Source organism: Drosophila virilis, chromosome 5 (genome assembly GCF_030788295.1).
Source record: "Drosophila virilis strain 15010-1051.87 chromosome 5, Dvir_AGI_RSII-ME, whole genome shotgun sequence".
NCBI classification, from domain to species: Eukaryota; Metazoa; Arthropoda; class Insecta; order Diptera; family Drosophilidae; genus Drosophila; species Drosophila virilis.
Genome location: NC_091547.1, coordinates 2,949,137 through 2,975,943, shown reverse-complemented (window position 1 = coordinate 2,975,943; position 26,807 = coordinate 2,949,137). Strand labels below are relative to the sequence as shown.

Sequence of the window (26,807 nt, the reverse complement as noted above, 5' to 3'; positions counted from 1 at the left end):
TAGTAATTGTAAAATGTTGGGTTTACAACTTATGTATTGCTTAGCTTTTTATGAAATACAAATATGTTTGCACAATTACAAAAAAAAGAACATCAAATGCGACAATAACTACGTTTAGTTTTGTGTAAAGTTTATGCATTAGTTTCGTATAGTACATACACTATATAAGTAATATATATATTGAATAGTATTTTCGGTTGTTAAGTGTAAAAATGTCTAAAACTGGCTAAGAATTCAGCTGTATAAGGTTTATGTATTTGTAATTGCTAATGCTTGGTCTGGGCTGGGCGGTCCTCTAGTTTCTATTATATATATATATATATATATATACTTTTGTGAATCTGTGTATATTCCCAACTAGGTCTGGCTAAGTCTGAGATTCCTATACCTACTACTACTTAGCAGCAAAAGTTGGCATTTTGATAGCGAAAGGTTTAGATTTGATTTATGTAGTTGATAAAGATTTTCTTTTTTTGATTTGGCATATAGTTTAGTATAGTGTGTGTATATAATTATGAAGAGTATGCTAAAGCGTGTTTTGTCGTGTTTTGTGCTGCACAGACAAGAGATTTTGGTTGTAACAAAATTTTGATTGCGATTACACAGTTCATGCACCGAGAGTATGGATGTGTCGAAGCCCGGGCATGGCCTGGGCTGTAGCCCATCTAAATGCGTTCGGTGACATAGACTTTGGCGGATGCTGGCGCGTTGGTCCTTCGCACGGCAAAGGTGACAATGATGCCGATCACGACCAGGGTGAGTCCAATTGCGCTCGTTATATAATGCTCAATCAGTTGGTTCTCCGCACTGCAAGAGCAAGTTTAATTATAATACTAATCTCTTCCATTTATAGGATTTGGGCACCCACCTCAAGTTTGGATCCTTGGCAGTTTCGCGTTCCTTCTCGATAATGCCCGTCACAGATGTGGCAATCGCCAGCCAGAAATTGGCCAAGCCCAGGCTGGCGTGTATGGGCACCATGGCGGAGCGGCAGCTATATGTCTTGTTCTCACAGCAGAGCATCACCAGAAAGCTAAATAAAAGCCGGATTGGCACATCCAAAGCGTAATTAGAGCCAGAGACGATAAAATATAACTCAACACCTACGTGAAAAAGCCAATTACGAATTGCAGCAGAAACATGCCCATTGTCACGAAGCCCAGCCATGAGTGCAGACTGTAGAAGTTAACCTTTTGCAATGCGTTGTGCGAATCGAAGACGGAGAGGAACCCGAGCGCAATGCAGGGTATCGCAACGGCATGAAAGAACATGTGAATCAGCTTCACATAGATGTGCTTCACGCAACGGCACAGTCGATAAATTAAAATAGCTGCAATCGAGTTCTTTAGTTGCAATACCCAAGAGACAATTGTTTTTCGGGCGCGCACTTACAAAATCCGGAGAGCGTTACGAAGCCGGCGACCATCAAGATGGGATGCAAATTGAACTGCTGCAGCGGTCGCTCCGTCCAGGCGAAACCTCCGCGATAGAACATGACCCAGAATAGCGTGAGTATCAATACACCCACCAGTAGTATGGTCGAGAGTATGACAATCAGTAGGTATTCACACCAGGAACAGCAGTTCCAGGCATTATCCGGATCCTCCTCATATCGTCTGCAATTAAATTCAAGCACATAAAATCCCAATAAGTTTCAGTTTTTATCGCAAACAATTTACTTTTGTTTAGGCTTGCCGCGTATAGCTCGATTCAGTTGATCGATAAAGCTGCCATTTATTATGTCCATTTATCCACGTAAACCCCGACCTATTATGCTGCATATATATACATTAGAGTTCCTCTGTATGTCATAATTGCATCTAGAGTCTGCAAATTTATCAGTCCGAGTTTCTCAGTCGTAACTTTGTCCGACTCTTTGTCTCTCCTTATGTCTTTCAATCCCTCTCTCTCTATCTATCTCTATCCCTCTGTCTGTCTCCCTGTCTCTCTGTCCGTCTGTCTATCCGACGTTTTGTCTCTCTGACTGTCTGTCTCTCTGTCTGCCTCTCCCCCTCTCTCTGTCTCAGTCTCTCTTTCTCTCTCTCTCCCTCTCTCTCTCTCTCTCTGTCTCTCTCTCTCCGTCCCTCTGTCTGTCGTTTAAATAATTACATAAATTTCTTTTGGACTAAAGCAGACACTAATTGAAAACGCAGCTCTAATCTGGCTTAATTGATTTATAAAGCAAATATTTACTGCGGTCATCATGAATGGGTACTACTGTACTCGCAATTATCTCATTTGCCCTGTCAAAGGTAATTGCCGGACGGATCTATTCTGTCTTCAGATCTTTGGAAGCATTTCAACCAGCAATATTTCTTACTTTTTCGAATTCGAATAAGATTTATAATTTATTAGCTCTTTTTTTTATTTGTTTCGCTTTAATATCGCCCACTGAGTTTGACAAATTTGCATTTAAAAAGTAATCAAACGGTTTTATTTATATTTATAGATTCCTTTTTTAAATTTCTTCGTTATTTGACAGAAATTGAAAACCCTTCTTTAATTTGGGCTATTATTGAAATAGATTCATGTCTTATATTATTTTTATTTCTATATTGTAGATCTGTGCACACGCTTCCAACTCCAGCAAATGGCTTTCAACTATCACATGAAATATAGTTCATATGAAATTGGATGCCAATTAAATTTGTTATTCATATCATTTTCGTCATTATGTTGCGTGAACTGCTGCTGCTGCTGATCATATGACAAAATATTTGAGAATGGCGATGATCTCAGTGTCGAAACAGATGCATTGTTGCGGCCGAAGAGCAGTGGGTGCCAATGGGATGGACTGTGGGATTTCTCACAGAGATGCTGCCACACACAAGTTCAATTCAAAGAGCAGCTGCCACAAGAAAACAGATACAAACAAGTAAGAGCCTCTAGTCGAGAGCACCCGACTGGGGTATACCCTAAACCATTTATCAAATTCAAAATATTCTTATAACATATATATCCTATTCAAGGAGCTACTTGTCAAGTTTGATGCCTTCAGCTCTTATAGTTTACGAGATTTGCTTAAAAGGCAGGTTTTTGGCATCGATTTTTATCGATTACTTTGAAACGGGGCAAGTTATCGATTATCGGACACAAATTCGTACTGCGTGGGCACTAGCAGCACCTACATTGCAAATTTCAACTCTCTAGCTCTTGAGATACTCGACTATGTATGCTAATCGGGAATATTTATGGGGTCCTTCTGCCTGTTACATACGTTTGCACAAATACATTATACCCCTTTTACACACTTTTAATGTGTTCGGGGTATACAAAGAGACGCCAAGTGGCCACAGCTGGGCTGAAGGGGGGCTGGGCTGGAAGGAGGCTGGGCTGGTCTGGGGGGCAACAGCTGAATGGAGCTGTGGTAATTAGGCGCATTTCTGTTGGCCAACGAGCCGCTTAATCATTTCCAAGTGCAGCTGATTTCGCGCTGCGGTTGCACTTGAAGTGACAGCAAAACAATTCCAACAAAACGAAAGCCAAACAAAATTATTATTATTTAAATTAATAGTGCGCACAGCAAAGAAATCGGTCGCAGCTTGATAATGAAAGCAAAAGCCAACACACATTAAAAATCAAGTAAAAGTGATTTAGTTGCGCATACTAGACTATCCAATACCCTAGACTCTGACTCTGCATACTACCCCCAAATATTATCTCTCTTTTTAACATCAGTGAGAGGTATTCTCAATATAATAATTCAAATATTTATTGGAAAATAATATGCAAATCCTTTAATGGGTGTGGCTTTTATAAGCCTCCTTAAAATAACGAATTTAAAATCGATATTTATCGATTTTGTAGATTGGCATAAAATCATTTGTCCTTAAAGACGGCATTCCAATAATTGTCTATAATCAGATATTTCCGCTTAAAGCACTTACATTTTGTTCTGAATGTAAAATCGATATTTATCGATTTCCGATAACCTATATGCCAAGCTAAACGCCTTCAGCTCATTTCTACTTTTTATGCAGTCAGGCGACAAGACTAGATGCTCGCTCACATTTTTAATGAGTATAGGGTATTATTATTATTATTAAAAAAAAAATCAACTTGTTTAATACCATATTTAAGCACGCACTTTCTCAAAGGGGGGCAAGGGGTAAGGAGGGGTAATTGGGTTTGGGTACCGACTGCATTGTATCACTTGCATCATTTTGTGATACGCGACTCGTAATAAACGCTTTAATTAACATGCGCCGCGGCATCCGTCAGTGTCTGACCAAATGACCGTCCGTCTTTCTGTCTGTGCGTCTGTCTGGCTGTCTGTCCGTCTGGCTGTCTGTCCGTCTGGCTGTGCCCCACTGACGTTGTTGTTGTTGCACTGACAGTCGATGCATGCCTCGGCGAGCGATGTCAATGAACGGCCAATGCAACAAAACAAACAATTTATACATATATACGTATGTATATACCCTATACCCACATGTTATGGTGAGGGGATTGGGGCTGTGTGTGGAGGCTGCAGCATTTAGTTTTCAACACATTGCACAATGGAGTGGGGGTAGGAAGATAGGAGGCGGGGGCCTAGCTGCAGAAGCCGCTTGCTTTAACACACATTTCACTTGCCGCCCAAGTGCAACAACGACCACAAATTGTTGTTGCAGCCACATGAGAAGAAGAAGAAGGAGGGGGGTGGTGTTGCTGGCAGTCTGCATGCAGCTGCATCTTGTTGTAGCTGCATCTGTATCTGCATCTGTGCAGCTCTTTCACTTTTTTTTTTAACTGGCTCTGGGAAAATTTCGCTAAAAGCTTTTGCTTTTGCTGCGTTTTGTGCAACAACTCGTTTTACATAGTCGGCTGCAAGTTGCAAGTTGCAAGTGCAGACTAAACCTGAACCTGAACCTGCAGTCGCTGTTGCAGCCATGGCTTTCAATGTGCCTGCTGCTGATTTAGCGCCAATTGTTGCTAATGGGTCAGCAACAATTTGCGGCTGTTGACACTGCGCCCACAACAAAAACAACAGCAACAACAACAACAACAACAACAGCAGCAGCAGACATGGCTGGAGACTGCCTGGTGCCAGGCGTGTCTAATGAAGGAAAGTGCCAAATCCAAAGCCTAAGCTGACAGTTCCTTAACCGCAACAATTTTCATAGACCCGGCGAAAGCAGCCACAGCTACAATCAGCCATAGATTGTAGCTGCATGTCATGAGTGTATTATAATATTGAAGCCGACATCTGCAAACCCAATCAGAACTTATATCTATATATACGTATGTCTGATCAGCCAGATATATTTCTAGATTTAATTCCCAGTTGTTTTGACCAAACTCTTCACTGCTATCAACATCAGAGCCCAAGGAAGTCAATTGATGTCTTGTATTTGCAAGATACTTGTGATTATTATTCTAGTCTTTATAAACTACAACGAGAATAACAATTTGAAGGTTATTTAAATAGCTACACACAAATTATGTATAAGTACAAATAGCATAATGTCCGTCAGCTTTTATCTGGCTGTTGGTCTTGTGGCAGTTGATAAGCTCATGTGATTTCCACACAAAAGATACAAATGTATCTGAAGCGTAGTGCAAACAGCTATGCCATAATGAGAGCCCAGCCGTGAGTTGTCTTTGGGCTGTTAACTCTGCCAGTTGAAAGCGGGCTAATTATGGTTAAAACAGCTGATGGATGGCACTCAAAACTGGAGCGCGACTCGTTTAACTGCATCAAGAATACAACTATTGACGCGGCACAGATACAAAAGTATCTGCAAGTGCTGGCTGCGTATATCTGTAAGTACACGCAGCTTAAGTAGGTGTTTGGCATGCAGGAAACTTGGGCACAATTTCAATTAAAGCAAATTAAAACTACAATTAAACCTTAACTAAATTAAAACATATGCTCGCAAGCATGACGGAAAATCAAGCTCAGAAAAACAACAAGAATGAAGAGCTATGTTCGGCACGCCGAAGATTTAATACTCTAGCGAGAATCAACCTCATAGTGCCCATATCTAAGAAGCTCAGGGAAAATAGTTAATTGTTAAGATTGATACACACAAATGTTTTCCATGCAAGCACCTACATTTCGTCCGATCGTTCCTATGGTAGCTAAAAGAGGGAAAGAGGGACGAATGCAAAGTTTCAGGACGATAGCTTTAAAACTGAGAGCCCACTTCGCATAGAAACAGACGATGGAAGGACAGACAGAAGAACCTGATCAATAATATGGGTAAGGAGATGTCTCCTTCTATGCGTTACACATTTCACGTAAAAATTATAATAGCCTGCTCTGCAAGGGTATCAAAAGAAAAACAGACGCACACAATGAGTGTGTGTGTGTGTATCCTGCGGGTTAATTATGATGAAGTGCGCGTAACGAAGCTTAGCTACAACCAAGTTTTACTTGTATCTATGTGTGTGTAACTATGTGTGTGTGTGTGTGTGTGTATCTGTGGTGTTGCTTTACAATGGGCGACAATTGTTTACGGACAGAGCGCCGTCTCGGGGAGTTTCAATTGAAACATTTTCGTGCGGTTGCTGCCCCGTTTTGTTTAAAAGGCCTGCGGCTTGTGTTTCGCCTGCATGTGTGTGTGTGTGCGTGTGTGTGCGTGTGTGTGCGCTGGTAATTGTATCTTAAAGAAACAATCATAAATTCGCAGTACCACAACTCGACACGCAGCGCAAATGCGACACTGTGTGGCAGTTGCCCTGCAATTTATTCATTGAATTATTGTATTTATTTATCATATTTATAAACATTTCTTCTCTTTTTTTTTTTCTTTATTTTTTATTTTTTTATTTAGCTCGAATTCGAATTAAGAGCCAGGCAGCCTGGCTCACAGTACTCTATTTAAAGCGGCATATGCAGTCATATGTATCTACCCCCAAAGCAGCATATAATTTATCAATTTAAATGTTTTTGAGCTGATCTTTTAAGGCAGAGGGCAGTTCGACGAGTTGCAAGCCTCATTTTATTTGATGTGCAGGTGAACTCAGGAGATGGCCTAGATTAGGTGTCTGAGAGACTAAGAAACGATAGATCGCCAGATTAAATAAATTAATTTTTGTTAATTTAAAAAAAAAAAAAATAGCAATAAACAATAACAGCTGCCTTTTTTCATGTCCGAAGCTTACACAAACTATTTTACTATCATTTTCAACATTTGTTCCGATAATGTTTTAACATATTACAGACTGAATTTCCTGTACGATAGGATCTCATCTTAGCTAAGCTTTAGGCTTAATGAAAATAAAAAATAACAGCTGCCTTCGTACATATCCGAAGTTTTCACGAATTACACAAACTATTTTACTATCATTTTCAACATTTGTTCCGATAATGTTTTAACATATTACAGGCACATTTTCCATTAGATAAGATCTGGTTTCGGTTGAGCTTTTGGCGGACAAGATGTGTCAAATATGCGTTAATTAGCAGCAGAAAGCCTTGATATGCTAATAAACAGTCCAGATATAATTCTTTACTCCAGTCCCATAATTCTGAACTAATTGTTGTATAATCTGTTGAATCAACATGAAGTTGATTTGATGAAGAGCTAACTTACGCTGTTGTCGTTCCTCCACGCGGCATTTTGCCCAAATGACGATCGCGCATTTAACCGAATTTATGTAGATTTTCCTTTTGTTGTTTTTAATTTTTTTTTTGTTTTTGTTTTTTGGCGCGCCAAGCAAACCGGCGAGCACACGGCGTATACGTAATTAATACGTCACAGCGCGTCTATTTTCTATAGATCGCCAATCGAGATCGCGAGCGTTTGGCTGATGTAAAGAGCTTTTCGGAATTTCCCACAAAAAATATTTGCAATTCGTTGAAGTTCTCTAACGTATACGCTGTAAAAATTACAATTGAAAATTCAATTCGTTGCATTTGCAACTGAGTCTGCAGCTGAGCCTGAAGCTTAGTCTGAAGCTGAGAGATTAAGTAAAAAATAATTAAAACATTTGCCTAGTCGTAGACGAATATATAAGTATATCAATCGGACATTTAGACTTGCTAATCAGCACGTTAATTTGTCAGGCACAATAATATAAGGCATTCTGGAAAATAAAAATGTTTTAGTTTCGCTTTGGGCTTCGGTTCCCAAAGATATTCAAGAAGCTAATCAATGCCATTAATTAACGTGATTGATGTCTTGTGCATGCAAATGTGATGTCTTTTCGACAACTTTCGATTTCATTAATTGAAAGACAATGTAACTAGCATCCATTGATATAGGTTCAGCTGTTTCTATTTAAAATGAAAACTAAACACTTTCTATATAAGAGCGCAAGGTTATTGTTTATATTGTTTCCTTTTGTTCTCCGGCAAACACAACACTTAAATCCACACACACACATAAATACACACATTTGTTTTCCACACGATATTCAAATAACGCCCGACAGCCGCAATTAATGTCCCTTACCGATCGACAGCGAATGAACAACTGAAAAACCAACTGAAAATGCTGGCGGTTTGTGTGGGATCTGCCGCCGGCGCGAGAGAAATGGCTGCTGCCGCTGCTAAAGCTTTTGTCCGTTTTATTTTCAATTGATAACGTACCCGATTTTATAAACAAAATATAACATTTTAATTCTGAGAGCTTATTAATTGTGTCTTTTATCTAAAGACACAACTATTTATGTTCCTTAATAATATTAAGCAACAAATGCGACAACTTTAAAATCAAAATAACGTCAACAGACTGTGCATGCAATGCTGCTGTTAGGCATATGTTAAGCTCAAAAAGGCACTGTTAAGCTCAAAATGTTGTGTAAGATTGATCAAAGCAAAGACACGAACCAGCGACAAGCTTTGGCGCCATATTCAAAAGTGTTTTGAACTGAAGATATTAATCAAAAGTAAATATGTTTTACAGAATTAACTGTCTAAATAATTTTGTCAGATTTTAATATTAATTACTTCAAGTGTATCTCTCGGCAGTTGCATTTTACTAGCGCCTGTGACCTTGTTGTTGCTTAGCTTGTCAACACATTTTTGAGACTTTTAGGCAAATATTATAAAAGATAGCCGCAGTTGCTTGAGTTTCTGTAAATATTATAAATGATTTCAGCTGACAGCATGATAGGAATAAGAGTTCTGATAAAAAATATGACAAACGAGGTGCCCAATTATACAATGGTCGTGGGGTCTTGGTTAATACGCTGCTCTATTTATAGAGAATTTTCATTTATTTATTAATAGCGCTTCATTTAATAATTGCGCACAGGGACATCAATCAGAACATCTGCCTGACACTGTTACCTAACTAATCAAATCTATATAAATAATAGATGAAGTTTGTAAATGCTAAACGAAACTGGGACACTTCTATTCGGGTCGGTTAATTACAGGACATTGAGGGACACACAGAGAAACCGAGCACACCCTGCTAATGCGTGCTCATTACACACGGCAAGGCTGTCCAGGTGAGAAACACGAGACAACTGGCAACTCCTTGAAATGGACGCGTTTTCGTTTTCGGCTGAGCGCGCCCACAAATTACTTCAAATCGAAATGAAATGAGCAAAAGTTTCCAGGTTAAAGCCACAAAATATGTACGTAATTACATGAGGTGAAAGACGAAAAAAATAGAAAATGAAAACAAGGATATGGTTAGGGAAAGAACTGTGCGCACGCACGCGATCAACTGTTGAATGTGTGTGCGAAAGGTGTGCGTGTGTGTGTGTGTGTGTGTGGTCTGTGTGTGATTTGCGAGCTGCTCATATTAAAATAGAATTTACGACCTACCGTGTACATGGATTAGGAAATTGGCGCATTAAAAAAAAAAAGGAAAGGAGTACGCCAGGTCTAAGGGCCGCCCCCTGCCTTGCGCCCCCGCTTGAGCCAAGGGCGTGGCCCAAATGCTGTGCATTAATAAAGCGGCGTATACGTAACTTGGTGTTCCTTGGGCCCAATGGAAATGTAAATGGTTACACTTGGGCCCATTACGAAACGATTAATGTGCACAGTTTTAACGAGCTATTTTGACGACAGCTCCGCGCTGACGAGGTCAAGGCAGGCTCCCGATCCCAGGTCATATAACTAGCCCAGCTGGGCTCAGCTAAGCTTAGCTCCCGGCTAGATGTCGCCAATTGCTACGCTCTTCAGTTCCATGTGCTTTCAAATACAGCTTGACACAATTTATTTAAATTTTTATTTAACTTATTTTTGCTTTTTTTTTTTTTGTTGCTTTTTGTTTTTTTTTGATTAGTTGATGGACTGAAAGAGCGCAACAACAGCACATGTCTCCTTAATTCGTTAGCAGATAGAACAAATAGATCTTCAAAACATATGCGGCAAATACACATGTGTTGACATTGCTGCAAATACCCTGTAGAAACGGGCGATACAAGGTACATATAGCAAATAGGCAGTAACTGTTTTTCTGACTGAGACTGACCTTGTTATTCTTTAAGATACTTCTGACTAACTGTATTTAAAGAATGCTTAGACGTCGATTTTGCCTACTTCTATACAAGCTAGACATATTCATACCCTGTAAACTTTCCTCTATCATAATGCCAAAACTCAACTGATTTATATAAAGAATAACTTTTTGTTCTTGGTTTGACCTCCATTTAATTTTGACAAGACAATTTTTGTCGAAATATGTATTGTTGATTATTTTAACCCCCCAAGTTGGATGGCAGAGCTTTCCATAATTATAATATAACTTTGCCAAAACCAAAACGATTTTAATGGCTAGCACCTTTTTTGGCCTAATTTACGGATCAAAATAAAATAATACATAACCCAGAGTAGCAGAGTTGTATATTAGCAGACATTTAAGACCTGGGATTATATTTTCAAGATCTTAAAATATATTCTCTTAATAAATGGACTCACTTTTCATCTGGCGGCGGCGGCATTTCAATGCCATTGGGCGTGCCCGGCGGCGTCTTCTCGTTCTCCATGATGGCCAGCGGTGGCAGGGGACTCACCGAATTGCTATCCATGTGAAGGCAATCAATTGTTGATAGTTTGCTGCTGGCCGCCTGTCAAAAGGATGAAACGTTAAGAGCTGTTGTCTATTATGTGCGGGGCGGGGCTATCAAAAATCGGAGTCCAACTGCAGCAGACAGCAAGAGCATATTTTTCCCTCTATTTTTTTTCGCCCCTTATTTTTGCCTTTTTATGTGTAGCTCATAAAAATGTTTTCCATAATATTTAGTAGCAGCTAAAATGGGAGTCAGAAGTGGCGAACTGTTGCTGACAGATGCGGACACGGACACAGCAGGGTCTGCCACTGGAATAATATGGGGGCGAAAATCTCAGCCGCTGGCCTGCGGTTGTTCCAAACCCGCCTGCCCCCTTCCTACCACCACTGTGGTGATGAATGGCGGCGCCGTTATATGCCACTTTTCATTACGTAGCTGCCAGCTAAGTGTGTGTGCTTGTATGTGTGTGGGTGTGAATGGCTGTGTGTGCGTGTGTGTGTGTGTGTGTGTGTGCATTCGCTCTGAATGGAAATGAAGCTGCAATCTCTGCCATATTGTTGAATGAATTGTGCAGCGAGTGCTGCCGATAACTGATCCAATTTCTCTCCCTCTCTCTCTCTCGCTCCCTCTCTCTTGCTATATATTATTTAAGCTTAAAATGGAAATTTCATTTTATTTTTGGATATTATGGGGCGACATGCACAAAATGCTCACCCAAAGGTAGAAATGCGGCATCAACATATTTGAGTGCATTGCACTTGAGCTGCATTCAAGAGAAAAACAAGTTGGGGTACTTTAGCTTTTTGATTGGCTTTGTGACGTCAAGGAGATAAGCTCATGGCAAGCTTCTGCTAAATTTCTTACTCAAGCAACTGAAAACTTAAAAAACTATAGCTTAAATTTTTGTGTTTGCAGATTTGTATTTAAAAAGAAGTTAACTCTTGGCATAAAAAGGAAATAACCCTTGCGTGATAAAAAAAAGTCCCATGAGCAATAAAGGGAATTAGTTTTACATTAGAGAAAAAGTGCTTTAGGCAAAAAAAGGATAAGTTCTACGTGAGAGAAGAAAGTACTTGAATATAAATAAAAAAAAGTGAGCTAAAACTATCTGAATATCAGCTCAAGCAGCTCTTGGGTCTTTTAAGGGCATACAAGCTTCGGTGTGGCGATAATCAATTTGTGTTTTTTTTTCTCTTTTGTTTGTTATTGTGCGCTGTGCCAGACGTAGTCGACGTGTAAAATTGACTATCATACGTCCGAGTGCGTTCTGCAGAATCGTTGAGAGCGCCAATTTCCGACATGGATGTCGCCTCGTGTCGCAGTTTGATTGAAGTCTCTCAGTCTGGCCCACACACTACAACAACTACTACTAAGTACAACAACAAAAAGTACCATGGGAAAACCAATAATTATACGTAAGTACACACACGTCTGTTCTATTTATTGGCAGTTCATTGAACTTAGCCCAGGAGACATTTGATGGACACTTCAAACTTCCTTTTAATGCATGAGTTATCCCTCCATCGAATCGCTTTGCATAATCGACATGTGTCCATTTCTCAGGCTCGACTTGGCCAATGGCCAATGGACAACCAATAACTAAGCTCCCCTTACCTTGTTTACCCTAGTCCATTGCGTACTTGATTTGTGTCACAACACTTTTCCAACTTACAAATTGTTGATCCATTCACACAAACAACCCAAACTATTCCATCGACCTGCCTGTTTAATAGTATTGGGGCTTCAACACTTTCCTTGAATGTGTACACAGCACAGAAAACTGTGGGAATTACGCGCAATTTTGATTTGCCTAATACACTTGGAGAAAAAGGACTATCTGCATGAATAGTACCCCATAGTTGCCTTAAGCATAAGCTCAATTATTATTAGAATTTGCATGGGAATTGAGGAATCATATTTCCCGACAGGATTCTTCACGAGAACGACCTTCTGGCATTTGTACAGTTGTAAATTTTAAGTGAAAGACTTCGTTCTTGGTTATATGTAAGTTATATATAAATCTTACTTGGTTCAAGATAACCAAGATAAGATCAGTAGGGATTGATAAGGTATTATTCTGTTTGGTATTATTCTATTTGAGCATAAGATCCTAGGATTTTCCTAGCTGTTCAATTGAACATCTTTCGACTCCATTAAAATTCACTCTATACAATTCATGTCAGATATTCTAATCTTTGGATCTACAAATTCCGAGAGGAAACACACATAAGTCCATGTCTCAATTGCCGACTGCACACAGAGAGCGCCGTTGCGTGAGGGAATTATAAGAGGGAATTATAAAGGGGGGGAATTATAAGATATCGCTAGCTAGCACTTATTGCCCGATGGCCCCAATTGTTCATCTAGAGGCGCCCACATATCAGTGCCCAGACCCAATTTGATGTAGGAAACTGCACATTATGCAATGCGGCGTAACCGTTTCCGTATCCGTATCTGTATACAATAACAAAAGCCATGCAACCGAAAAACTATTCGAAAATGTTTGACGCTTCGTTTGAAGCTTTTGAGTATATTCATTAATAATGAATGAAATATCGCTGCAAATGAGAAAGGCTCAATTAGTAAGGTCTGTTATTAGTCTCCCATTTTGTAGAGTATATTCTGTTTGCGGACAAAGCTTTATAATCCGATTAAGCGTAGGTTTTTTTTTTTAAGGGTAGAAAAAACTTTGGGGCTTGCCGGAAATGGTTAGAGGTCCGGGCAATTGCAGTTGTTGTTGTTGCTGCTGCTGCTGATGCTGCAGTTGTTGTTGTTGTTGTTGTTGTTGTTGTTGTTGTTGTTGTTGTCGCTCTGCTGCCAAACAATACAAATAATCGGTCGTCTTACTATAACCTACCCCAAGTTTTTATACAGTGCGCACTGCGAACTATTCAAATTCCAAATGACTTTTCACTTATGCGCTTTAATTTATAAATCCATCAAATGTTCACTAATTAAATGCCGTTGCAGCGCGATTAACTAGCGGGCTATAATTTAATTTATCATTTTGACTAAATATGCAAGCGCACGATGCCACAAAACTGGGGGGAAATACACCAAAGCCGCGCCACGTCTGCTCGCCACGAATGCTGCGCTCGAACTAAATTGTTTGCCGGCAGCATTCGACGCGCTGGGAACATCGAATAATTCGTTCGATGTTGTTGTTGTTGTTGTTGTTGCTGCTGGTTGGTTGGGGCTTGGGGGTTTTCGAACAACCGAACTTCGTGTCGTTGCGTGACAGTGGGACAAAAGCATTGGAAACAGACTGGAAACATTGGGCGGGTCTCCTCTGATAAGTGAGTGCAGTTTAGTGGCTCGATGTGAAATAGTATTATTATTATTGGTATTATTATTAATAGTATTAGTATTAGCTTTATTATTATTGGTAATAGTATTATTAGTATTAGTATTCGATTTATTATTATTGGTATTAGTATTATTAGTATTAGTAGCATTAGTATTATTAGTATTAGTATTATAATAATTATTAACATTATCGTAATTATTAGAGCCAGATTGATTTTTGATGTCTTTCTAGACTAGACCCTAATACCTTGCAAATAATATTCAATTAGGTTTGGGATAATACATTTATAATAATTCATTAGCTATAATTAGCAGTATTATATGTTACCAGTTACTTATCCTCCAGGGATTTCAACCTGCAGCCTTATTGTTCGGTTGTCTGAATCGTAAGGACAATTCACTAACAAGGACTGCTATATTATAAAGTTGAATTGGTTAAATACTGCTCGGTGGGTTTCCTTGCAAGATATTTGGGATTTCCCTGCCAAATGAAAACAACCAAATCTTAAGTTTTTATTAAGTTTTATTTAATTTATACACATAGACATAGGAACTTAAGAGAAGAACAAAAAACACGCAGCTCTGAGCTTACATCGAAACACTTTCAATTGACAATTGTGTAATAAGTACATATTCACAAGTCACAGGTAGATAGATTATGTAAGTTTTTATATTAGATAACTCTGTGGGATATTTTTTTTAAATACATTTGTTATTGTCATTGCTTTCAATGGTATCTTAGAATGCTTGTCTAAAATCCTACGAAGTACAAATGCTGCCTTCATTCGCTTTGATCGGAGAAGCATAAATAGATATTTCTGTATATATATAACATATATTTATATATCGTATATAATTTATGGTATGTATGCTGGGTTCATTATGGTTAATGTCACAAGTTGTAGAACTCGGATAGCTAACTAGAATTGTATATTAACTAGAGATGATTAAGCAAATAATTTAAGCGAGATTCTACAGTTATCTATTTATATATATATATATATATAAATGTAAATTTGTTGTCCATAGGTCTCTAGAGGCCCGGCTTGGTCTTGTCCACGCTGGCCAGGCTCGCTGTGCTGCCAGCCTCCGAGGAGACGGGACTGCTGCTCCGGGGCTCAGACTCCGCAGGGGGTAAGGGACTGCTTGCCAGCTCGGTCGTGTTGCAGGGTAACTCCTGAAATATATATATTGAATATGTATTATCTTATATTAGATTGTCAATGGCCTTTTACGCACCTCATCGGCAGCGGTTTTGGTTGTCACCGATTCAGTGATGCACTCCTGCGGCGCATCCTTGGCATTCTCGGCCCAGCGCTTGAGGAAGTCGACCACGTCCGAGTGGCAGAAGTTCTCGGCCTCGTCGACGGGCAGATTGCCCCAACGATCCTTGGGATTGTGCGGCACATGGCACTGCTCCAGCAGAAATTTGACACACTCCAAGTGACCCTCCGAGGCGGCCAAATGGAGCGCTGTCCGTCCATCGTAATCGGCCAGGGTGATGTCCATGCCGGACAGACGATGGCGACGCAGTGCGGTCACATCGCCGCTGGCGGCGGAGAAGAGCAGATTGACAATGGACAGGCCCTTGGTCTCGTAGCGATGCTTACGCGGATCCTTCTTATTGGACAGATGCTTCAGATTGTCGTAACGATGGAAATTGAACGTGTTGACCAGCTCCTCGCAGAACTGCAGGCCACGCACCGTATTGCCCAGCTGATCGAGTGGCGGCGACCAGGCAAATATGCCCATCACATTCGGTATGACCAGCATCATGCCGCCACTGACGCCCGACTTGGCCGGCAGGCCCACCTTGAAGGCGAACTGACCGGAGTAGTCGTAGGTGCCACAGGAGTGCATTATGGAGAGCACATCCCGTATGACTTCCGGGCGAAAGACCTTCTCCTCGGTGGTCGGACAAATGCCGCCATTGGCCAGACTGGCGGCTATCACAGACATGGCTTCGCAGTTTGTCTCCATGGCGCAGCACTGGAAATAGTAGTCCATCACCTCCTTCAGGTTGGTCCGCTTCGGGAAGCACTTGTTCTCGCGCATATAAAAACCAAGGGCGTAGTTACGATCCGCTGCCTCGCGCTCCGAAAGGAATACGGCGTTGTTGAAGCCAATGTATTCGCCGCCGGACAGACGCTTGAACCAGGACATGGTGTAGTCGAAGATCTCGGCGGAGGTCATATCCGGCTTGACCAAGGCGTTCATCAGCGAGCAGGTAAGTATGGCCCCGGCATTGATCATGGGATTGTGCGGCTTCTCTGCGAGGGGAGAAACAAAGGAAGGTTAGAACGGACACGAGCTCGAGTCTGGGTCCGGGTCCGACTTACTATTCTGATCGAGCACGAGTTCGTTGAAAATGCGTCCACTCGGCTCCTGGCCGACAAACGAATGGACAACCTTGGGACCCAGTTTCTCCAGTGCAATGGCATAGGTCAGGGGCTTGCTGCAGCTCTGCAGGGTGAAGGGCTCCTCGACGTCGCCAATGGAGAAGCGTTGCCCGTCGATAGTGCAGATGCTAACGCCCCAGAAATTGGGACTATAGCGGGCCAGTTGGGGAATGTAGTCGGCCAGTTTGCCCTCGGTATTGCTTTTGCAGCGAATATAGATGTCCTCAATGTCCTTGACGAAGCTCGAGAAGTCGGGGATGACAAACTGTTGACGGAACGCCTTGGCTATCAGCACAATATTCGGCGAGACCACGCTGCAAGAAAGCACCTTATATTTATTGTTGAACCTTTTTAATGGGGTTGGCCTAGGACATACGCCTTGAAGGTCTCCCGGTTGAGATGCTGCGTCTCTGCGGACGAGCCCGTCTCATAGTTGTTCAGCTTGTGCACCTTCTTCAGATTGTCCATGAGCTCACGCACACGCGGATCATTGCGTCGTATGCCCGTCGTCTTCAGTCCGGCCAGGAATTTGCCCATGGATATAAGACCCGTCTCCTCGCTGGCAAACATATCGAAGAGTACATCCTCCGCATTGCGTTGTTCCTGCTCCCGATGGCTGCAGGTAAGAAAAGGTTTAAGGAGTTTTTTTTTTTTAAATTTGAGGAGAACTTTTATTTATTAAAGAATTTCGAACATGCGTAAGTGGGAAAAGCAAAACAATATTGCGAAAAAATCCAATACGAAATACCAAATACGTAAAACCAGTTTGGGTAAGGTTCTAATTAGCTAGGTCTAGACCTGTCTAAGCTACAGTGCCTAAAAATAGTCGTGCACGTTTTGCTAGAGTTGCCAAGCTGTGTCAAATTAATCAAAGAAAATGTCAATTATCAATATATAAAAAAGATATATATTTCTTGTCAAATTTCAATTAAATTCAATCAGTTGGCGTTCCAAGCAAATTGAGTGCCCAAGTTATGACTAAATAACAAGTAAAAGGCTCTAGTCGGGTGCTCCCGACTAGGGGATACCCTGAACCCTATAACTATAAAATTAAAGATATTTTTATATATATACTATTCAAGAAGCTACTTGTCTAGTTTGATGTCTTCAGCTCTTAAAATTTACGAGATTTGCTCAAAAAACCGGATTTCGATTTCGATTTTTAACGATTTCTTTAAAACGGGGCAAGTTATCGGTTATCGGAAACAAACTCGTACTGCGCGAACACCAGGCGCAGCCAAATTTAATATTTAAAGTCATTAGCTCGAGTAGGTTATGAGATCCTTGCGTTTATACGGACAGACGGACGAACATGTCTAGATCGACCTGGCTTGGAGATCCTTCCTTCTGCCATTATAGTCTTTGTTACCCACTTTAGATGGGTTCAGGGTATAACAGAAAATAGCCAAGAACAGAACGGGTGAAAGAAACTCTATTTAATCAAGAAGCACTACGAAACAATGATGTTTACTCACGGCCTTATCGAATAGTTGCGTCGCTGATTTCTAAGGAAATAAATAATAGATCAAATTTAACTATATACATATATATATAGTATATTTAATCGGCGATTGCATGTGGCCAAATGGCGTGTCGTAAACATAAAAATCAAATGTAATTAGGGGCGGGAGAGGTGTGTCTTTGTGTCTGTGAATTGTCTCCGATTTATGATGCCCCATAAACCCATACATATATAAATAGACTCACACTCGCGATAACTATATGCTATATACCTGATAATGGCGGATATGGTGCGCACGATGGTGCCGCGGCGATTCTGCAGCGAGATGCCCTCGATGATCTCCTCGATCATGGCGGCCGTCTCGGTTGTCTCCTGCTCTTTGTCGCGCCTATAAAGCTCCTCGCGCACCTTGGCCTCCCCGTCCTCGCTTTGGCGTTTTAATGCAACAATATCCTCTGTTAACACCATGGCGTATGCGTAATATTCTGACTCTAGAGCTCAACTGTTGTGGGTCTAATGAAAGCAACTGCGAGACGAACTGGCATTTTATACACATTAGCCAAATGTGTGAGATTTATTGCGGGCAAGCGACGGAGAGAGGCACGCGAGCTAGGGAGAGGGTAGGGGCGAAGCCAGAGAGGCGGAGATAGGCGCTAATTTCTAAATCATGCCAATAAAATAAATTAATTAACTCCCCATTCAAATCGAATGCGAGCATGTAAACACATGAAGCTATTTGCATTTCTGCCCCATTTTAATGCCAATATTCAAACATTATTATATGGCCAATGTCTGGCCGCAATATGGAGGGGCTGCGTCCCGGCCTGATAACACGCCCTAGACAACCCGCCCGTCCCCCCTTGGGCGGGGGCTCGTCTGCTTGTTGGCTCGTTTACCTGATGTACTTGGTTATCACTTTGATGAAGGTGGCCTTTTGGCTCTTGGTGCAAATGCCCGCAACCATTTCGGCTATGATATTGGCATCTATCAGGTCGGCATCATCCTGCACGGGCTCGGCCTGCTGCTGTTCCTCCTCCTCAGCGACTTTGGCGGCATTCTGCTTGACCAGCTGGATGAGCTGCTCGCCGCTCATGGACTTCAGATCGTCGAGTATCTTTTGGCGTATGCTGTCCTTAAACTCGGCCGCCTCCTCGGGCGTGTAGCCATCCAGCGGCAGCGGCGCCTGCTCCGTGGCATATTGCAACAGGCTCAAACTGCGTTCCCCCATTTATTCGCTTCGATTTTAGTAAACTTTCCGCGTCTCGAAATACTTGTGGCCCGCAGCCTGACGATGCCGAAATGAGCGCCATACCGCGAGGGCCAACAGTTTTATAGTTGGCGTAGCATACGGTCCAAAGAATTGAGCGTATTTCGATCTTATCTTCATTTAATAAAAGTATGTTAATTTATTTTTATGCCCCGAGATTGCCATCAATTAGCAGCTGAGCGCGTGTTGACTGGCCCCCAGCTCCGGGCAATATATATGGACGCCAGCATATGGAGAGGCATTTGCCTAGGATATATAACTGTTTGCCGTCCAACTATATATGTTCATGATCCGCCCATAAAAACTTAGTCGATTTAAATACTACAATATTCATGGCTTGCTTTCGAATATTGTCCAAAAACTTCCCTAAAAAAAAATTCTCTTCCCACTAAAAGGGAAATGTTTTCAAACTTGTTTTCGTAGTGCGCCTAGAACCATATATTTTTTGTGCCCAACTATATATGATCTTGATCCGCCCATAAATTGGCCAAGACTCCATCGATTTTAATGCCATTTTAATCTTGGTTTGCTTTCCACATATAATCCCACAACTTAGTAGGATATTTCCTAAATGGAGAGAACATTCCTTAACATAAGTTCCCCCCTTATTAATTTTTAAAAGTGAAATGTTTTCAAAATTGGATTCTTTGTGCGATTGCAACTAAATTTTAAATTCCCACAAATGTCTCTACTTGCCAGTATTGCCTCGGCGAACAGAGTACCTAACAGCTGAGCAGGATCCTTGCAAGGTAAACAAACAAACAAAAAAGCCAAGATGCAATATTCTTTGGCATGCATCCACAAAAAAATGTGCTCGAAATAATGCGTGCAAATGTGCAAGGTAAATATTTTTGCAAAAATATATTATGAATATGAAGCTGAAGACGTAATATTTTTTTTTTTTTCTTGAAAATCAATTTCTTTGTAAATTCGCTAATTGTGTAAGTCAACTTTTGTAAGAGCCGAACATTTGCATATTACTTGGGCTAGTTTAAAAATAGGCGAGTTCTATAAATGGGCACAAAACTTGGTGACCAGCACCAACTGCTGGGCAAATATAGATCCAACTGTTGTATATCTATATCTTTATCTATATAGATTCGTCTGTCTAAATGTATTTGTAATTGTTGTTCAATCGGGCCACGTGGCAAAAGGCAAAAGGCGAAAGGCAAAGGGCGGCTGGGGAGAGCAGGTGCCAAATGAGAAGTCAAATATTTTGCGCACACTTTGTTATTGTTATAAATTGTGTGAAATTGTGCGAAATTGTGCAATATATGTATAAAATATTTAATGTTAAGTAAAGCACACTCGACTTACAGCTTGGCATTCTCCTCGCAGGGCTTGGGTCCGGAGCTGGTGTCATAGAAGGATAATTTGCGATTGGCGAAAACCAGATTCAGCAGCGGCGGGGTTCGCAGTTTCTTCTGGAAAACACACACAAAATATATATTTAAATATATAAATATATATAAAAATATATGGAACAAGTGGTATGTAAAGATATTGGTTTAGCTTTAAAGCACGTTTCGTGAAATATTTAATTACTTAAATACTTGATGGAAATATTTGCTTTGGGTATTTCACACGTACTATCATTCTCAGACGTTGCGACATTTATGCTTTTGGTACTGTCCCCGGACAGAATCGAAATTGAAATGTTAAACAAACAGCAGAATTTGATCTTTATATATGGAACATGTATTACCGATATTAAAGCTGTTTAACTCTTTGGTTGCTTTTCGTAAAGCTCCTAAAACGCTGCAACAGAAATTTTAAGCAACAGTTATTTATTTGACCTGTATAAATTGCACAACGGGTAGGTTGAACTACTTATATAAAAAAAAAAGAGGTCTTCAAACACGTTTGGTGAGCAAATGTATTCATTAATATTCAATCTAAATTATTTTTATTTAACATGTCCTTTTAATGTGTTGGAGTATTAGATGAAATTGCCAGGCTTGCTATACATGGAATGTGGAATGGTATTTAAATGCATGGGGAATAATTCACAAGCTAAATGATACTTGAAAATATAGGGAAAAATTCAATAGGCGAATTATCTTTAAATATATAGGGAATAAATCACAAACTAAATGATATTTAAAGAGAAAGGGAATAATTCAGGAACTAAATCATATCTTAATAAAGGGAATTATTCACAAGTTGAATGAAATTTAAATATATAGGGAATAATTCACCAGTTGAATGATATTTAAATATATAGGGAATAATTCACTAGTTGAATGATATTTAAATATATAGGGAATAATTCACCAATTCACTGGAGTTTCTTACGTTTTGTTTTAACTATTATAGCTATGAAATTTATTCTTAATAATTATAATATTGTTTTGTTGTTGTTTTCTATACAAATTGGTTTTATTTTCTGCATTCAATTTGCGATCTCTGAGTGACCTTCTCAGTTAGCCAGACAAATAAATATGAAGGTTGCGGGTTCAAAGTTTAAACATTTGTTGTAGAAAGAGGTATGTTTGTATCTTAAAACAACTGTGTCAAATAATTATATTATAAGAGTAACAACTTTAATAATTGAATTGCTTTTGGCTAACACAATTTGATCATAAAAGCACTTTCCCATTTTCCTTTGCTTCCAAAAAGCCAAACAATTTTTTTGCAATTTAATTAAAGATCATTCAAGAGCTGCGATACACTTAAGCAATTGGTTATCAACTATTGAATACTCTAACAGATTAAATTCATTCAGAGACAGTTGGGAATTGCAGGTAATCGAACACCTGGCTGCGGATATTGGATTATCGCAAGTGCCGCATGACATCAGCAGATGCTCGCCGGAGTCCAGCTCGGTGGCCGGACGACAGCGGGAGGCCAATTTGTTAATTGAACGGGCAAATAATTGATAAAAAGTGATTTCAGACCGACTTTCTTAGTAGTTGCCTCTAACGAAAAAAAGAGAACTGAGCACGTGCTATTTGCATACAAGCATTTTTATGGGGGAGGGGCGCTCGGCAAACAGAGTCAGGTGAAAGAAAGGCTGATAAGCACAGCTGTGGCTTTATTGCTAATAAATGTGTAATAACAGTAACCATAAAGGAAACCAACTGCAGCCGCTTCTTAAAAAACAATCACCTTTGCCTTTAGGTTTCCATATTTTTATTTATTTTTTTTTGCAGATCTTGCCATATGACAGCTTTCACAAATGAAATGAAGAGTATCCGCAAGATATTGACGCACGCAGCGCTAAATACAATTGAATCTTATAAATAAACCAAAAAGAACAAAATAAGTACTTAAAGTGTGTGCGTGTGTGTGTGCGCGTGTGTGTGTTTTGCTCATAAGTTGCATTTGTTTATGTGCTGCTCGGCGCTCTCCGAAATACCCACAGCAACAAATGCGAGGGGCTTGTTTTTTGTCAAGTGCCAAAAAAATATATTAGCACACATATCTGAATAAAAAAAAAACTGCCAGCTAGACATGTGCGTGTGTGTGCGTGTGTGTGTATCTTTATAGGTATGTCTCCAAGAATTATATTTTCTTCCATGGCAACGAAACGTAAACGTTTCCACGCCAGGTAAGCAGCCAGGTAGCTAGCGATGGCACCCCAATTAGTTAACTTTGAATTTGGGATTATTTATATTTACTTTAATAAAAGATAATAAGTAGAGGGTATCTTATAGATCCAAAATGTTTGCCCCGGCAAAACCTGAAGCCAAAGAGGCGAGCATATATATGAACATTTGATGGCACCCCAAATTTATATTTTGGATTATATATATTTACTTAAGTATGCTAAATTCTAGCCATAAATGACAAGATGTAGTATCTTTTGTCTTATAGATTCAAAAAGTGTGCCCTATCAAAAGTGTACTTCAAGATACGCCTAAGGCCAGAATATATGAACATTTGATGGCATCCCAAGTATAGTTAACTTTATATTTTGGATTATATATATTTACTTAAGTATGCTAAATTCTAGCCATAAATGACAAGATGTAGTATCTTTTGTCTTATAGATCCGAAAAGTGTGACCCAGCAAAACTTGGAGTTGATGCCAAAGGCCATTTGATTTGATATTCATTGACTTAATGTTCCAGCGAGACCAGTTCTCTATTTAAGAGCTCTCCGCTCGGCCGCTCGACTTGCATGCGATAGTGCCCGGTGCTAATCGGAATTCGCCAAAACCCACATGTTTAGATATGTTTATATGTTATGCGATATATAAACACACATGAATATATACATATGTGTATGTACTTTTTAGCGCTCGCTGGGATTTCTTTTTGTGTGACATGTTGCTCGTGACTTCGGCATTTCGAGATTTTGCGCGTTAACACATATCTGAATCATGAATTAGTGCAAATGTTTTGAACAACAATTAAATCATTCACATATCAACATGAGGCCTGTCACATCTGTATTTATGGTAACTATTTAATTGTGCACACATCATAATTTCATTATCTTGATAGAATATGGACGACGTCACGATTAATTTCCCAATGCAATTTTCCAGTAGTCATGGCTTGACTAAACCAGATGCCACCTCCCTCTGATAAGATAACAAGGTAAACGCATGATATAAGCCTTTTTTTCGGGCACGTAACTTTTAGTTAGATTCAAGATAAGAACTTGGCTGTCTGTCTGAAAGCGTGGTATTCATATATTTGCCCGCCTGGCCATAACATATTTCTAATGTAATTCAACTCCAGACTTATATAAATGATATGAATTTCTTTCGGCGAATTTCGCCAAATGGCGACATTTATATAAATATATTTATATAAACTGCAAAGTGTGGCATTTAATGGGCATTGTAAAAATCAATAATTATGTGATGCAAAAATGTTTGTGGCCCAAACAAACCAAGTCCGTAAAGCCAACCCCCAAAAAAAAAATATAATATCAGCTGGATGGGTGGTGGGGTGTCCCGATTAATCCACCACTGTCGTGGTTGGGTGTCCTGATTAACTCACCTCAGATGCGATTTTCTGCTGCACCTCGTAGCCGGAATGCCTAAACTTGGCGCGTTTCAGCAGCTCCTGCTCACTGTACACATCGACGTCGATCTTGCTGCGTTTGCCATTGGCATCGGCCAGGTCGAGAGATGTTGCCGTTGCCTTCGAGCGTCGCACCAGCACCTGGCCATTAATCAATGCAGCGGAAAACGCACGGCCTTTGGCCGTGTGGCCGGTAAGCAAACGCAAATTCAAATTCGCAAGCGTTGGGACACCTTTAAACATTATCACAGAAACGTGCTGCTGACTAATGACTTTTGGCTAAGCTTTCTCAAATTGTCGTGTATAAATGTATCTATTTGGTTTAGTCTCTGCACATGCGTTCTCTTCGACGGCGCACAAGGTACTGACCAAATGCTAAGCACATAATCAGCTCAGCAAGCCGGCAGCGAAACCGACGACAACGGCGACGGCGACGGCGACGTCAAGAGTTTTTTTAGACTTCTTTCGGCAATGCGTGGCAATGTTTGGCTTGTGAGTAATAATACGCAACTATTCCAAGAGAGTGAGAGCGAACGGCAACGAATACGTAACTGTTTCAACAGAGCGGGAGAGAATTGGGAGAGACACGGCGATGGAAGCTGTTGTTAACCGCGTGGGCGGCACGCTCTCAGCTGACGCTGCCGGGGGGCTCGTCCAGCCCCGAATGACGTCACTTCGCATCGAAATATATAAAACTGTGCTGCCTGCCTGATTGACTGAATGGACGATTGAATGATTGACTGTTTCGTGTTCAATACAGTTCCGAAAATGTTTTTTATTTTTAAGGTGAGTTTCTTTGTGCATCTTCTCTCTTAAATAGGCTGCCTCTGCGATCCTATCGAGCTACGGCTATGGCCACGTGCCGGCGAACGGACAATCAACATCCATGATTCCCAGATGACCAATATATCGTTGGTTTAACCTTACCAAAGATATCGTCCTGGTGAACCTATATGATCGAAATGATCAAAAAATATGAATGCTTTTCCTTTCAGCCATCCCCCCAATACCACCCCCTCGATGGTACCTAGTTGACACATATGTCCTTGGTTATACCATACCATTGATATAGTCCTGGTGAACCTAGAGGACCAAATCTCTGCAAAACGCGCACGGAAACGGTCCAGAAATATGTATGCATTTTTCCTTTCAGAACCCCTTCTATATAGTTGCAGTTTACCAGAATATTCTGGCTGCTGCTAAAAGCGACAGTTAAAGTATGCCATTACAATTTGAGATTGTTAATTTAGCAGAACAATTTTGCACCTTGTGGGTATGCAATGCAATGTTTTATTCACAAATATTTTAGTTCGTCTGCCTGCTGGGCATTTCTGTTCGCCTGGTACTTCAGCCGAATTTTCATGAAATATTACGCCCCTCTTAGCAGCAGCTGTTAACAGTGGTATGTTAAGTAACTGCTGCTTAACAGTGAACTGCTAAGTTACAGTTGATTAACAGCGAACTGTTCATTAACAGCTACTGCCATAAAAATAACAATTCACAATAACACATTGATGAAAGAACGCATTGCATACTTTCGAGCTGTCCGCATAATAAGCTTTAGCCTATTAGAATAGCAGTTTTACTGCATACTCTTGGGGCGCGCATAAAATAAGCCCTTCACAATAAGCACTTGGCAGCAAAATTTTATTGAATATTAAAATGGAAAGCGACATAACTTCGCCGTTGATCATGGCGAGATTATGTCGTTTTGAAGCGACATAGCTCCGCCGCTCTACAAAAATCTTGGAGATATGACGTTTCAAAGCGACATAACTTCGCCGTTGATCATGGCGAGATTATGTCGTTTTGAAACGACATAGCTCCGCCGCTCTAAAAAAATCTTGGAGATATGACGTTTCAAAGCGACATAACTTCGCCGTTGATCATGGCGAGATTATGTCGTTTTGAAGCGACATAGCTCCGCCGCTCTACAAAAATCTTGGAGATATGACGTTACAAAGCGACATAACTTCGCCGTTGATCATGGCGAGATTATGTCGTTTTGAAGCGACATAGCTCCGCCGCTCTAAAAAAATCTTGGAGATATGACGTTTCAAAGCGACATAACTTCGCCGTTGATCATGGCGAGATTATGTCGTTTTAAAGCGTTTTTTTTCTTTCGAAAAACGTTCCTTTTTGGCCCCAATCGGGCTTTATTTGGCCAATATATAGCTATTTAAAGTTTTCAAAAAAAAATCGTGTGGTTGTGGATATAGAAGTAAAACAATGCATTGCATACTTTTGTGCTGCTCGCATAATACACTTGAACGGTTTAGAGTAGCTCTTCTACTGCATACTTTTGGGCCGTCCATAATAATAACCATTCACAATATACTCATTTGATTAAATATTAAAATTGCAATGTCTGATTTCGGTCTAATTATGAAAAATTGAAAAAGGGTGATGCCAATTCATTCTATGGTCCTACACTAGTTTACCCCAATCTGCCCAATACCGAGTTTTATTTAGCCGATACATATCCAAAGAAAAGTGTAACC

At 40.4% G+C, this 26,807-nt stretch overlaps 2 protein-coding genes across 9 annotated transcripts; both read right to left on the bottom strand.

Annotated features, from left to right (window-relative positions):
• Nucleotides 1-16: 16 nt before the first annotated feature.
• Nucleotides 17-13,977, bottom strand: nemy (no extended memory). Of its 2 annotated transcripts, none has more exons than XM_002059841.4 (6): nucleotides 13,754-13,977; nucleotides 10,805-10,953; nucleotides 1,393-1,616; nucleotides 1,108-1,330; nucleotides 869-1,033; nucleotides 17-807 (listed from the first exon to the last, which is right to left on the bottom strand). In XM_002059841.4, the coding sequence occupies exons 2-6, from the start codon at nucleotides 10,912-10,914 to the stop codon at nucleotides 666-668; spliced, it is 864 nt and encodes a 287-aa protein (XP_002059877.1). In that variant the 5' UTR covers nucleotides 10,915-10,953; nucleotides 13,754-13,977; the 3' UTR covers nucleotides 17-665. The 2 variants fall into 2 exon arrangements, with proteins under 2 accessions (XP_002059877.1, XP_015023930.1); XM_015168444.3 differs by lacking the exons at nucleotides 10,805-10,953; nucleotides 13,754-13,977 and adding exons at nucleotides 7,521-7,806; nucleotides 8,324-8,455 and having other exon boundaries at nucleotides 20-807.
• A 730-nt stretch (nucleotides 13,978-14,707) lies between these two features.
• Nucleotides 14,708-24,661, bottom strand: GLS (glutaminase). 7 transcript variants are annotated; one of them, XM_002059840.4, is made up of 7 exons: nucleotides 24,283-24,661; nucleotides 20,648-20,754; nucleotides 18,077-18,106; nucleotides 16,978-17,217; nucleotides 16,542-16,915; nucleotides 15,442-16,472; nucleotides 14,708-15,379 (listed from the first exon to the last, which is right to left on the bottom strand). In XM_002059840.4, the coding sequence occupies exons 1-7, from the start codon at nucleotides 24,547-24,549 to the stop codon at nucleotides 15,236-15,238; spliced, it is 2,193 nt and encodes a 730-aa protein (XP_002059876.2). In that variant the 5' UTR covers nucleotides 24,550-24,661; the 3' UTR covers nucleotides 14,708-15,235. The 7 variants fall into 7 exon arrangements, with proteins under 7 accessions (XP_002059876.2, XP_015023925.1, XP_015023927.1 ...); XM_015168439.2 differs by lacking the exon at nucleotides 24,283-24,661 and adding an exon at nucleotides 20,921-20,959; XM_015168441.3 differs by lacking the exon at nucleotides 18,077-18,106.
• Between the last annotated feature and the right edge of the window lie 2,146 nt (nucleotides 24,662-26,807).

Coding starts and splice junctions, on each gene's coding strand:
- nemy (XM_002059841.4), bottom strand. CDS start 10,914: ATGGATAGCAATTCGGTGAGTCCCCTGCCACCGCTGGCCATCATGGAG. Junction 1,617..10,804: donor CCGCCGCCGCCAGATGAAAA/GTGAGTCCATTT, acceptor ATTTAATTGCAG/ACGATATGAGGAGGATCCGG. Junction 1,331..1,392: donor CGTAACGCTCTCCGGATTTT/GTAAGTGCGCGC, acceptor ACTCGATTGCAG/CTATTTTAATTTATCGACTG.
- GLS (XM_002059840.4), bottom strand. CDS start 24,549: ATGTTTAAAGGTGTCCCAACGCTTGCGAATTTGAATTTGCGTTTGCTT. Junction 16,916..16,977: donor AACCGGGAGACCTTCAAGGC/GTATGTCCTAGG, acceptor GCTTTCTTGCAG/CGTGGTCTCGCCGAATATTG. Junction 15,380..15,441: donor CCAAAACCGCTGCCGATGAG/GTGCGTAAAAGG, acceptor TATATATTTCAG/GAGTTACCCTGCAACACGAC.